Genomic DNA, 13,594 nt, shown 5'->3' on the forward strand with positions numbered 1-13,594 from the left:
CAAGTATAACAAGTCAGATATACATTTACAAAAACGTAGAAATGATTAAATTCTAATTATATTAATTGTGGATTTAGAATTTCTTTCATATTGGCCTTTTTTATTTTTTGATCGCAGAGCTATGATGTGTTAAATAAAAGGCAAACGTTCCATTGGTAGTTGTCACTAGTTAAAACATATCACAGTCATCAATATTTGGATATTAAAAAATGATTAAACAGGCATACAGAAAAGATACCTTCCCCTTGTTTATTGGTAAAAGTACACTTTTTTTTTTTTTTTTTCCATTATCTACCCATGACCCCACCCTCGCCATTATTATCCCCCCACCTAACAGCAGTGGGTGCTGTGCAGGTACTGTTGTGCTAGATGTCGATGCCATAACATGATGACATTACAGTTGAGAGCAATCCCTCCCGATATGAAGAGTAAAAACAAAGAGAGAAAAAGGAAAGGAAGCTGACGAGAACATCTCAATTCACAAAGATGATGAGACAGAACCAGTGCATTTAATACCATAGATCTTCAGAAAAAAAAAAAAAAGTTAAGACATAAAAAATAATAATCCATCACAAAAATAATTAAGGTTGACAAAACATCCTGTAGAGATTGGGAAGATATCGTTTTGACAATAACTACTGATTGATTATAAACTTGAAAAGTCTGATACAAATACAGCAACGTCGTCAACACACAGCTGTGATTTTGGTCAAGAAAAAACAAATTTTGCTTTATGTATTTGTCATTGTACAATGAGGATTCAAAAACATTACATTAATGCTAAAATTACTCATGGGCGACGATGTTATTAAAGTACTATTTACTGTATATGGTTTGATAACATAGATGGGTGATTGTAAAACCTTAAAGGCTTTAAATCATATTAAACAGCCTGTGTCAAAAGAAGTTGAAGCAATAATAATAATAATAGTGATAACAATAACAATGTAATAAGTCATCTACACAGCTCTATCAAGAAGGAAATATCTGTCCATTCCCGTTCCCCTGTTACGAACCTTTCTCTCTCCATCTTTTCCAGGAAAGCTGACCAGGAAACAAGACAGAAAAGCGAAGGACTGCCGCATGCACCCGGAGTTTTAACAGTGTCACACGACCATGATGGAAATACTTAAGAAATTTATGGTGCATGAGAAAGCAGAAGAGACAGAAGAGAAAGGACAGGGCCAATCAGCCTGTTTTAAATCCATTCCTGTTGCTTTCATTTCCCCCCCCCCTCTACACAAATACAGAAAAGAACGATGAGCAAGATGGCCCTATTAGGTGCCATTGGTAATGACTGATCTTTTTATTTTATTTTTCCTTCATCCATGAATGGGACGTTTTTTCCCCCCCCCAAAGGTGACGTCAAGTGTCCATCATCAATAGAGAGGTCATGGATCGGCAAGTCCTGGGGTTCAAATAGGATTCTGTAAATAAGCCTGTGGGTTGGTTTCTTGGTCTGGTGGATGGTTCGACCGTCAGAGGGGCAGGTTACTGGCCAGTGGACTCGTTTGCCAAACAGTTAATTGGTGCAGCGTTGCTCGAAGGGTTGTTGGTCCGACCGTGGTTTGTTTTTGACCAATGGGACATTGTTTGACAGCTGGCTAATATCTGGTCTGGTTGATCGAAACTGAGGATTGGTTGGATCAGCCGACTCGTTGTGTTTAGTTAGTTCCCGCCTCCACAGCACTGGCCACTCCTGCCCTGCGGTGCGGCCTCCTGCAGGTCCACGCCGCCTCTGGTCCGTCCACCAGCGCCCGGTCCACCCTGAGGCTCGTTCTTAGGAAGCTTCTTGGCTGTTTAGGATTTGGAGTTCAACAAATGAATCACTGCATTATGGCAACAGTTGACTATCTTTATGATTGATTATTCAGACAATTATTTTCTCAATAGTTTTGTCAATAAAACATCAGGAACTAGTGAAATTATTTTTTCTAAAGTCCGAGGTGACATCATCAAATGTCTTGTTATATTTGACCCATAGTCCAAAACGCAAAAGATATTCAATGTACTGTAATCCATGACAGGAAAAAGCAGCAAATTCTCACGTCACAGAAAGTGGCACCTTGAAATGTTTGTCATTTCTACTTTAAAAGAGTTACTTTAACAGAGCTGACATTTTGAACGTTGAATTAATCTGTACCTATTTCGATACTGAAGTAATCATTTAAATCTACTACAAGGGACTTTCATTTAGTGTTAATATTTGTGGCCCCTGTGGACCAAAAAAATATTTGCTGATTAATTGATAAGTTGCAGCACTAGAGTTTAACACTGACTATTAAGATAGTGGCATATCTATTTCGTTCAATTGTTTGCTGACAGAACAGTAAACTGTGTGGAGCACTCACCTATAGCCATAAAAATCTCATTGACATTCATCGCAGTCTTGGCTGAGGTCTCCATGAAGAGCAAACTGTTGTCATCTGCATATGCCTGTGCTTCCTAGAGAAATAACAGAAATGGACAATTGACAATTTCTTGTTATTCAAAAATGTCATTAAAGAATGGTAGACTTAAATATCAGACTGTAAAATCCTTCGTTACCTGGAAATCTATGGCTCTCTTGTTGGCCAGATCTGCTTTGTTTCCTGCCAGTGCAATAACAATATTTGGGCTGGCTTGTCGCTGGAGCTCCTTCACCCAGTTCTTTGCACGTGTGAATGTATCCTTTAATAAAAATAAAAAAACATGCATATACATTAGACATTGTGCTTTTAAACTTTAAAAGGTCCAAAAGGTTCTTGAATTAAGCAATAATCAACCCAAACTGGAAGACAAGGGTCAGCCAACAGACATAAGGCCGGCTGGCGTCCGGTCTCAGTCCATGTGACTTACTGTGTTGGTGATGTCGTAGACCACGATGGCGGCCTGGGCTCCCCTGTAGTACATGGGTGCCAAGCTGTGATACCGTTCCTGTCCTGCAGTGTCCCAGATCTCAAACTTGACTGTTGTGTCGTCCAAACATACCGTCTGGGTGAGGAAGGCAGCTGGAAATAAAAAGAATACGTATGAGAAAGAATATCAGAGAAGAAAAGCCCAGAATGATTGTTTACAGGGCTAAAGTTTCATTTTTTTAAACCTCAAACAGGTCTGTAGTCAAGACCAACTGAAGAGAGTTCAGTCAAGACCAAGTCCAGAGCAAATAGTCTTTTGAATGCTAATATAGTGATTAAAGAGTTAATAATCAATCTATAAACAAGATTGATCTATTTTCTAACATCACACTAAGCAGTGCATAAAAGTACGGTTTCTACAGGTATAATAACCGTTAGACCTTAAATTGTTTGTTGTAGTGCTAAAAACACATGACTAATACACTGTTAATGGGAAGTAAAAGGATTTCTGACTTGCTTTTGCATTTGCACAGCTCATATTATCTGACACAAGCTTATGTCTCATTGGAGGCTGTCCTGCAAAAACACATGCACACAGCCTGGTTTACAGCGATACATTTCTGTTAATGCTATATATATATATATATATATATAATAATAATAATTAATGTTTAATAATAGAAGATAACGGAGTAGGAACAACTTGACCAGTTCTCAATAGGCGAGACCGGACTTCAGCCCAGCTTAAAAATGCAGTGATTAAGACCACAAGGTAAACAAGGAATAATGTTCACTCACTGGAATTGTAAAAATACAGAAAAAGGACATTTAAATGGAGTTTGAGGAGGTATGCTGCTAAATCCACCATATACAGGAAACAACTTCACCCATTCAGAACCGACAGAGTGCAAAAACCCCAGCAAGGTTAAGAAAACATCATGGAGGGGAAACAGTGTTATGGAGATACACAAAAGAGAAAACTAAAAATCATGTGTCGTAAAAAAAAAAAAAAAAAGGTACTGCGACACATAACGAGGAGGCACAACTCCATACAAGTCGCTCATTAGCCGCCCGTCACATGACGGAGGAAACTGAGCACTGACTTGCACATTGTTTAAAGCTTTGTAATCTTTGACCAGGCGTTCAGCTGACCACGAGGTTCAGTAGTATATAAAACATGCTGAGTCGGTGTTAGTCTTTGGTGAGTGTAAGCACTGAGCATCCTGTTCTCACATCCTACAGCCACATTACTCAGAAGATGTAGGAAACGCGGAAAAGAAACGTTGGTTCAACGTAAAACAAAATAGGAATGACACAAAAAAAGATCTGCTGCTAGTTAATATATTATTGTCTTCATAGAATTATACCAGATAGTTAATCTCACAGAATACCAGCTACAGTCTACTTATAGAGCTGAAACAAGATGGACAGGAAATTAATCGCTTCAGAATTTTTTCAAGTACAAAAGGCCAAACATTCACTTGCTCCCGCTCGGCTCCCGTTTGCCGTTTTTATCCGTTTTACGTCCAAGTAACTTTTGATTTTGGATAGGTGTTCATACAAAACAAGCAACTTGAAGGCGTCATCTTGTGTCATCTTGTGCTCTGTTATCAGCAGACTAATCAAAGCAAGCAAATCTCCTTATATAATTTACAAATATGAGGAAACGTACATGATCAAACCTCTATTAAACTCAGCATGTTGACATTTACGGCAATAGACTGAAGGATTCAGACCCTTCGGAGTGTGAAGGTATGGGTGGTAAAGATGTGAGTAACCTTAACGAAGTTAGAGACGAAGTTATCGATTGGCTGCTAAACCAAACCGCCCGGCCGGCAGTGGATCGTCCAAAGGCCGTGAGCAGCCGATCAGGTCAAATTTATACATTGTTTAACGTCCCACACAAAGCGGCAGACATTAACGTCACACACACAGACACACAGACACACAGACACACACACACACGCACACGCACACGCACACTGAAACAACTGCAAGTCCAAAATAAGGCGTGGAGGAACATCCTTAAACACATCTGGAACAACTCACCTTAATAAGACTATTATACTATAATATAACACAATAGAATAATACACACACCTTTACTTTTTTGTGAATATATACTGATTCATAAATAGGTTTGTAGAAAAAAAAATAATAATAATTGCAGTGTTCGATAGATAATTACAAGCTGACTCTCTGTAATAGTCCTATGTACATAGTAGAAGTTATATTTTCTCTGATATTTATGAACATACAATAACATTTTACATAAAAAGAAAATAAAAAAATATATGTGTATGTTGTCAATTATAGTTATTCCAAAGAAATATGCAATCGGCAGATCAGACTTAAAAAAAATCACAATCAGCAAAAACAATCGGTGCATGTCAGAACGAAATAATGAATAATTCCATTCTCAGAAGTCAGCAGCTCCAGTGGAAACCTGTCACTGTTCATTTTCCAGACTGGCCTGAGGATTTGCACTCAACGTCCAAGTTGAAAGTTTACTTCTGTAGCCCTCAAGCTGAATTTACCATAATGTAGAAAACACCAACACATTTAACCCCACCACTTTGCAACATCTCAAAGCCACAGACTTAATATTCTTGCATGAAAATGTAACAATACTCTTTCACCAGCTTCACTGATCTGCAGGAGGTCCAGGAAATCCCCATTGTTGTCTCAATTCCTTCCTGTTTCAAGTAACCTCACTCCTCTGCTTCCTTAGAACTGCAGTGTATTTGCAGAGGACTATCTGCTCATGTTCTATCCACTTTCAGCTCTTTGTTGTCTAAAAAGATTTAGAAATGTAATTTATTTCTGCAAAATCAATACACAGGAGAGTCAGGTGCAAAGAACTGGTTCTGCCACTCCTTCTGCTGCACAGGCTCTGACAACAGACACGATTAAGACAACAAGCAAGTAATCGGTTCCTCTGTACTGGCAGGGACATGTTTTTTCTGTCAACTGACATGTTGAAATTGTTTTAGAGTGAGTACCACGTGACAAAAAAAACAAAAATGGAGGTTCTTTACAGCCACATGATCCATTTATGACAATGTTTTAAACACTGGGATGAAATCGGTATAATAATACTGCTATCATTGCTTCGGTGTGAAAATGTATAAGTCACAAATTCTATAATAGAAGTTTTTAATCGTTTCCCTCGAGTGTATCCTTTTATCCCTCGGAGCTGTAAATTATAGCTGAAGAGATGTTAAGCTTCGGTGCCAGTAAAGCATGACGGAGAACAGAGACAGTTATGGGACTCGAACACAAACCCCTCACCTCCGATGGTGCTCTCCTGGTACTCGTGGAACTGGCCTTTGACGAAGCGCAGCACCAAGCTGGACTTTCCCACCGCTGATTCTCCCAGCAGCACTAGCTTAAACTGGCAGATCTTGTTGCTTGCTGCAGTGCCGTTGGTCCGTGCCGGTCCGCCTCGCCCTGCCATAGCGCAGTGTGGGAAAAATCGGGAGAGAGAAGAAGAAGAAGAAGAAGAAGAAGAAGAAGACGCAGGGAGAAGAGGGAGGAAGTCTGGTTGACTTTAGGCTTCGGGCAAGGGGGGTTGGTGAGGCTGAGCTTGACGGGGGGGCAAGTTGAGTTCAGGCAGGTAGATGAGCCGGAGGAAGAGGAGACCTCGCCAGTGGGAGCTGGAAAAAAAACAACATAATGTTTAGTATGTTAAGCTTCACTTCAAACAGAAATCAGGCTTTCCATCAAAACAACCATAGTAGAATATTGTGGTAGTTCATTATTAGTGTAGTTGTTGTTTAATTAAAAAGACTAACCAAGATGAATTTGTTGATTCTAGCTGGCAGTTGACTGAAGAGTAAAGAGTCATGTTAACTACAGTGTATCTGTAAAATATATCTGCACTAAAGCTTTTGTTTTACCCAAGATTACAACAACAGACAATTTAGAGTTCTAGTTGTTGACACAGAAACATGCATCCCACTGGGCGGGGCCTGCACATAAAGGGTTTATCACTGAACCATGTTTAGTATAAACAAGAGCTGGAGGAGGAACTTTTACTTTACTTCAGCACAGCATAAAAAGGCATAAAATTATAATATTTAAAAAAAATGATGTGGATCCGGAGAATTGATGACGCAAATCTACAGAAGTAGGACATAAAAAAAAATAATGTAAAACTAAAGTTGAAGATATGAAAGACAAACGTATGTATAAACCATATCATCTAGTATTAAGTCATGCCGAAAAACTCATTTGTTCCTGTGAGTCATCTCTTAACAGATATCTGGCCACAGTTTGAAGCCACGACGGGCCCGTATAGTGTTAAGATCTCTGTGGCTGCTTCCACGTAGCAACACCAAAATCAGATAATGAAATATAAACATTAAGTTAAGTACGTCAAAAATATAATATTTCTAACGCTGCAACTTACGGTCACCATGTTTTGTTTTGCAAGGACCAGGTGGTATTTATCGACACATTGACTCAGTCTTGTTGTAGATTTCAGTGCTAAGATGAACCTGTTACACAGAGGTATACACTAAAGGTATAAAAGTATTTCCTCCAGCCTAATTTGGCCCTAATTATCTACAAACCTGAAAATAGCGTAGAAAGAGAGTAAAAATTAGCAGCCTGCTTTGCATTTATGAAAACCTTGCCTAATCTTTTTTTCAGTTGGTTGATACACATGAGGTCAGCCAGCTTCTGCTTGGTCAAAGGACAGGAAATACAACTCAGCTCAAAGCAGGAAGTGAAGATTGCAGAAGACATTTTACTGCTGAGCACATTAAAACTTGGGATAGCCTCGGCTTTGTCACCGGGGCAACTTAATGCAGAAACACAACGCATACTGAAGACAAGGAGGTTAGACTATTTACAAGAGGAAAAACTGAAGTGCAGACGTCACTGCTGACAGTCTTTAGAGTTCATTTAATACTTGGATAATTAGAGTTTGGTTGTGCTAGGCTTTTTTCCTCAGCTCGTTTCTGAGCCGGACTTAAGCTTGAGCATGTGACAGGAGATCATGGCTCTGTCCATAAAGTATTCAGAACCGGCATTCTTCATTTGACAGTGTACCAACCAAAACATGCTGAATAAGAATGAACATATTTTGTTGTGCATGTTAACATCTGCTATTTTGTTTTGTGGCTCTGGTTTAATTTTAGAAATCACTTTCACAGAGCATTAAGGAACTTAAAAACATACCAGTTCTTTTACAGTGTATGTCTTTTACTTAAACGTTAAAACAAGTTGGCTCCACATGTGTTATGTTTAAAAAAATAAAAGCAGACATCTTCAGCAGTTCACTTAAGGTCCCCCTGGACTCTTTAACTTGCAGACACACACTATCATAAGGCTTGAAAGAGCAGAGGGAATGCTTCACAGCGGAGGCAGAAAGGGGATAAAGGCACTCTGTTCACTGGGTCAAACAGACATGAGGTCTGTACTCATTGGATTGCAAGCAGCAGAGATGAGCTTTCACCTGTTCACATTCCTCACTAGAGGAAGCAAAGATGAGCGGGTGGATGGATGGACTGGGTTTGTCGGATCAGACCGAGAAAACACCCCGACTAGCAGATGTCTAAAGACTAGCACGATTGACTTTCATGAACTGAAGACGTGCAGAAAGTTGACATTTAGCTAACAGTTTGCAGGAATTCAATTCATGCATGCACGTTTCCTTTAACAAAAAAGTAAGCCTTCATTAGCACATTGACAATTTTACATAATATACTTTTTGCTGGCTCAGTGAAACCACTAATTGAAGGGTTTGTATGAGATAGGTGCATGATACAGACTTGTACCAACAACAACCCTTAGGAAAAGCTTTTGTTCTACAGCACAGTTTGGTGTGAGTTTGCACAAAAATAATGTGCTGCACCCATTCACAGGAGGAGTGCAGTGAAAGAAGGTTTCAAAGACATAAAGAGCAACCCAGAGGATGCAAAACAGATTACGTGTCCTCGGCTGAAGATTTGCTTTTGCTTCTGACAGATACTTTAGAACACAACTATTAATAGCAAAATACACACACACAGTCTGCTACCTACTGACTGATGATGTAGTAACGGTTAAGTGCCAAAACAGTAACATCAATAATGACCATTACATTTAAAAAGGAAGAAGAAGTGTCTGTCTAGCAATCAGAGGCTCTTTGTTGCACTGAGACAGACCTGGACACATCTAAAGCATCCTGCGACAGATGCTTTGATGGCATCCCTAATGGGCTCTGAAGACCTCCACAGGGGAAGTGGGTCACAGAGAGACAGTGGCACATGGGTCACCGAAAGGGGGAGGAGAAAAGGCAGAAGCAAACTAGAGAGAGAGCCTGTGAAATATTCATCGCGGCCTCCTGTATGCTCTGCTGCCAGCATGATATCCAAGCACTTAGCAGGGGCTGCAGTGCATTGAACACCTACATATGAGAATGTGATCACACATTAAATATGTGTATAGATACACAAAACTAATTCATGGCAGTGTTTTTCAAATTCAAAACAATATTCCTATGAATAATTGCCGTTTGCTATGAAATAATTGCCGTTTGCTGTGGCATATATAATATTGCAGTACATTTTGTGGAAAGTGCACCGACTTATAAAGAGAAAATCTGAAATCAGTCACACATTCCATTTAAGTATTAGTCAAACAACCTTTGCAGCTGGCATTGCCATACTAGTTTTAAGAACACAAGTAGGGACTTGTTCTTCTCACTTCATTTGAAGGGTGGGGTCCTAGAAGAACTGGTGGTGTCTGATATGAGGGGCTGCAACACCATCCTACTTTTGTCTATTATGTCAATGGAATTCAAGACCTACACATTATTGACAAAAAAAAAAGCTTTTTTATGTAACATTTTGCTCCAAGACATCAACAAAGACACAAATGCAGAACAATCCTCGAGAGTTCTAATGAAACAGGAAATGGTCTTGATCCAAGGTAAGCCATTCAACAGTTCAGGTTTCTAATAAAGAATGGCTTTGGAAACAGTGGCAGGGAAACTGGGGACATAACACAGGAAAAGCAAACATGATACTCATCACTAGCAGTTAGCAAGGCCAGTAGGAAATCACAGGCACTTCCTTTTCTCATTACTTATCTTTGAAACGCTCCGTACCTAAAACAGAGAAATATAGCTATCCATAGGCCCAGCTAAAACATGCCCATCCTTGCAAAATCTGTTAAAGAATACTAACTGAAAAAACAAGAAAACAGCATTTAATTCTTAAGGCATCAAGTTACATAATTGCTCACTATTTGAGATGATTCTTATAAAATAGGCTGAGTCTTGCAGTTTTTTTTTTTAACATGGCATTTAAAAAGACACAAGCAAGACCTTCTCTTACAAATTCGTCCTTTATGCATTCAAATCTAGGTGCATTCTAGTTCAAAATTCAAATAAAATCCCATCTGCACCCGTGAATGCAATCCAAAAAATGGCCTTTCAAAAACAAGTGCTTCAAAATGTGCTCCTTTCTGCAGATATACAACAAGTAAGTTGGGGCCTTGTTTATGGTTAATCAAAGCCACCGGCCTAAATACACATACTGCGACCATAATACACTTTAGGATAACAAATGACTAGGCCCTAGTTGCCAGTTCAACAGTACTGACCTACAACTTTAGACAGTGCTGAAACATAGCCTGAATAAAAATGTGAGGGGTGTCCTTACAACCAAATCCCAAATATTATGTATACTGATGGGGGACAAAGTCACAGTCCTTCTTTCAGGGCTGGTTTGTCAAGTTGTGTCACCACTTTAAAAAGGACAAGGTCCAAACGTCATAAAGCTTACATGAGCTCAAGCAAGTAACATTAATTCCCCTCTCGGTCTCAAAGGTCCATGCCTTGTTCCCCTTATTCAGCCATAAAAAAGGAGCCAAGATGATACAAACATGTGAAAATGCTGTTAAATGCAAGGAGACACACCTTCTCACACACATAATAATCCAAACAATGTTAAGTGGCATAATTACAAGAAAAATGTGGTTAGCAGTAATGACATATTTACTTAATGTGGCATGGTGATTGTGAGAAACCGTGAGCCCTATTCACTTAAATACCTCAGATGAGTCTGCAAGTTAAAGCTGAAAGGCAAACTTGTGAATTGATGCAAGCTTAAAAAAATAATCTGACTTTACAACCATAACAGCATGTCAAAAGATAGTCAAAACTGTCAAACGACATTCACAAAACTCTTACACCTTACTTTACTTTAGGGAAAACCAGTTGCATCTGGGACTTAAGGGTAACAACATGTATAAGCTACTTGACGAGCTCAGAGTTAGCACAGCAATGTCCCACCCCACTAAAGTTAGGGCATGCTAACAATGATGTCATGTATGGTTACAATTAAATGATATGTAAAACTCTAAAGTTGGCAGGTTACAAAATATTTATTCTGTCCTGTTTTAGCAGAGTGATATGTAGCAGAGGTTATGACAATTAAGTATCAGCTACTGTAACGCAGCTAAGGTAACATAGCTACGGTGGCCGGTGAGATTTAACGCTATTTGACGGTCAAAATAAAGCGACCGCCATCAATAACTTGGGCAGCACAACACTGTTAAGGTTTCTTATGCTAAGCAGCTTGCCGATTTTAGCCACGTCGAATAGCTACCGTCAGATATATGACAGTGTTGACGTTAGCACTGGCTTGCTAACGTCAACACTCAAGCCTTCAGGCTAAACTCTGGAGGAGACAACTTGAACCGTGGTCGCGTTAGCTCGGCTAGCAGCGATCACGTCATTAGTCAACTTTCCTTTTCTCGGCCACACGTCGTCAGCTGTTTGACATTTGACAAAGTCGGGTACTCGGACTTTGTATTGTTTCTCCTGCTGCTATACACACATGTCATATTCTGCTCAGCGATGTGTGTGCCCAGGCTGTTTCCCTGTCCTTTAACATGTTATTATGTGGTCTCACTCGTAGCCTCTCTGGATCCTGTCTGATGGACATTTCGACTGAACCCGGACTTGGCTGATCGGTTGACCGAAAATGTGACAGAGCGTGTCTAAATACGGCCGTCGACAAAAAAAAAAGTCCGACATACGTTCAGGGTCGCTCTTTACCATACTCTTAAATCATTTCAAGGTGTTTGACTTACAATACTTTCTCTTGGTTCGCTGGTCTCAGGTGCTGCGGCTGTCTTCTTCTCGTGAGGCTCTGGCCTTCCCTTCCGGTTAGCGATTTTTCCGGGAACGTCCCACTTTTTGTCAGCGGCTGTTTGACCAATGACAACAGCTGTCTGCTCATCACACCGCTCTCTGCACTACAGGGCCTTTTAGTCAGTGTCTTCATTTAAAATGTACAAATATAGCACCAAGTCATCAATATGTTATGAGTACTTCATGTCAATTAATCATTAATCTGGGGGGTTTTTTAGAGTTAAAATACTGTCATACAAATTAAAGATTAATTAGATTATTGGTGGAATGAAAGGAGATGCATTTATGACTTCTGGTGACTAGTAGTTCTCTTGAATACCTATGTTGAATACACTTATTGTAAGTCGCTTTGGATAGAAGCGTCTGCTAAATGACTGTAATGTAATGTAATGTAACAAAGTATGTTTATTCAAGTACTGTACCATTTTAATATTTCAATATTATGCTACTTTGTATTTTACTCCACTGCATTTTGAAGGCATATACAACTATTAACTCCACTACATTTATTTGGCATATTAGTTCTGATTACTTTGCAGTTTTAGATGATTAATAAAAAATATAAATAAACTCACCAATTAATATATATAGCAATTCAAATAAGCTCTTGTCCCACTGAGGAGGGTGTTAGTGTGTTTTTAGTGTCTTATTATGGCCTAAACATCATACAAGTTGAAGTGGACTGTTAATCGTTAACACACGCTCAAAAAGATGTAGAAGTATCAGAAATGTCACTCCCTCAAGAATGATGAGGTCAAGGTCTGAAACGTTAAGCGGCACAAGTGTCTAATACACTTATTTTGCTTGAATTCTGGTTTACCGAAATCTAAAATATATATTTAATGTGACTGAGATATATTGCCCCCTCAAATATGTTGATATCTTTACTCACTATGATGGTACTTACATAAAGGTGCCTCAGCAGTATTTTTCAGTTTTGAAGGAGTACTATAAAAATTGATGCATATAACAATTTGCATGACTGTTTCTTCCCTAAATGAATAAAGAAAAATATATTAAAATCGTGCTACTGATGAAACTATTTAAAAGTTAAATAATTAACACTGTGGCAATGCCCATAGTGGGACTCGGGTCTTGTGAGTGATCTTGTGTTTTCTTTTATGAGGGCTAAAATAAAAATATAGAAAACATATTATAAAAAAACCTAATGCAAATATACAATGCAAAATATTGTGATTTTTATCCATCAACTGTACAGTTGTAGTCCTTTTTGTTCGTCAGACTTTTATCTAAGTTGCAAGGTGAAAAATCAGATGAGTATCATATTCTCTGCTTTGCGTGATGAGTTGTCAGCCTTTTGTTGTAACCACCTTTCACCACTGAGTGGCGCTGCACACCCGTACATTTGCTCATAACAAGGTATAATGATTTGGTATCATTTCTGTGATGAAAATATATGCAGAAAATCTCCCTTGTGCCAATGCTTTCAATGTACTTGATAACTTGCTTTTATAAATATCCAAATAATGCCGTGTTGAATGCTAAAGAGAGAGAGAGAGAGAGGTGCACGTCTTGGTTGACATTGTCATATATGAAACATGAATACAAAATAATTTACAAAATGTTTTATTTTGTTGTGGCAGTAATG

General features: G+C 39.0%; 1 protein-coding gene across 1 annotated transcript; it reads right to left on the bottom strand.

Annotated features, from left to right (window-relative positions):
* Positions 1–1,228: 1,228 nt before the first annotated feature.
* rab5c (RAB5C, member RAS oncogene family) lies at positions 1,229–12,045 on the bottom strand. Its single transcript, XM_054607428.1, has 6 exons — positions 11,925–12,045; positions 6,129–6,493; positions 2,839–2,990; positions 2,548–2,670; positions 2,352–2,445; positions 1,229–1,796 (listed from the first exon to the last, which is right to left on the bottom strand). The coding sequence occupies exons 2-6, from the start codon at positions 6,292–6,294 to the stop codon at positions 1,669–1,671; spliced, it is 663 nt and encodes a 220-aa protein (XP_054463403.1). The 5' UTR covers positions 6,295–6,493; positions 11,925–12,045; the 3' UTR covers positions 1,229–1,668.
* Between the last annotated feature and the right edge of the window lie 1,549 nt (positions 12,046–13,594).

This window comes from Anoplopoma fimbria, chromosome 11, assembly GCF_027596085.1.
Source record: "Anoplopoma fimbria isolate UVic2021 breed Golden Eagle Sablefish chromosome 11, Afim_UVic_2022, whole genome shotgun sequence".
In the NCBI taxonomy this organism is placed as follows: domain Eukaryota; kingdom Metazoa; phylum Chordata; class Actinopteri; order Perciformes; family Anoplopomatidae; genus Anoplopoma; species Anoplopoma fimbria.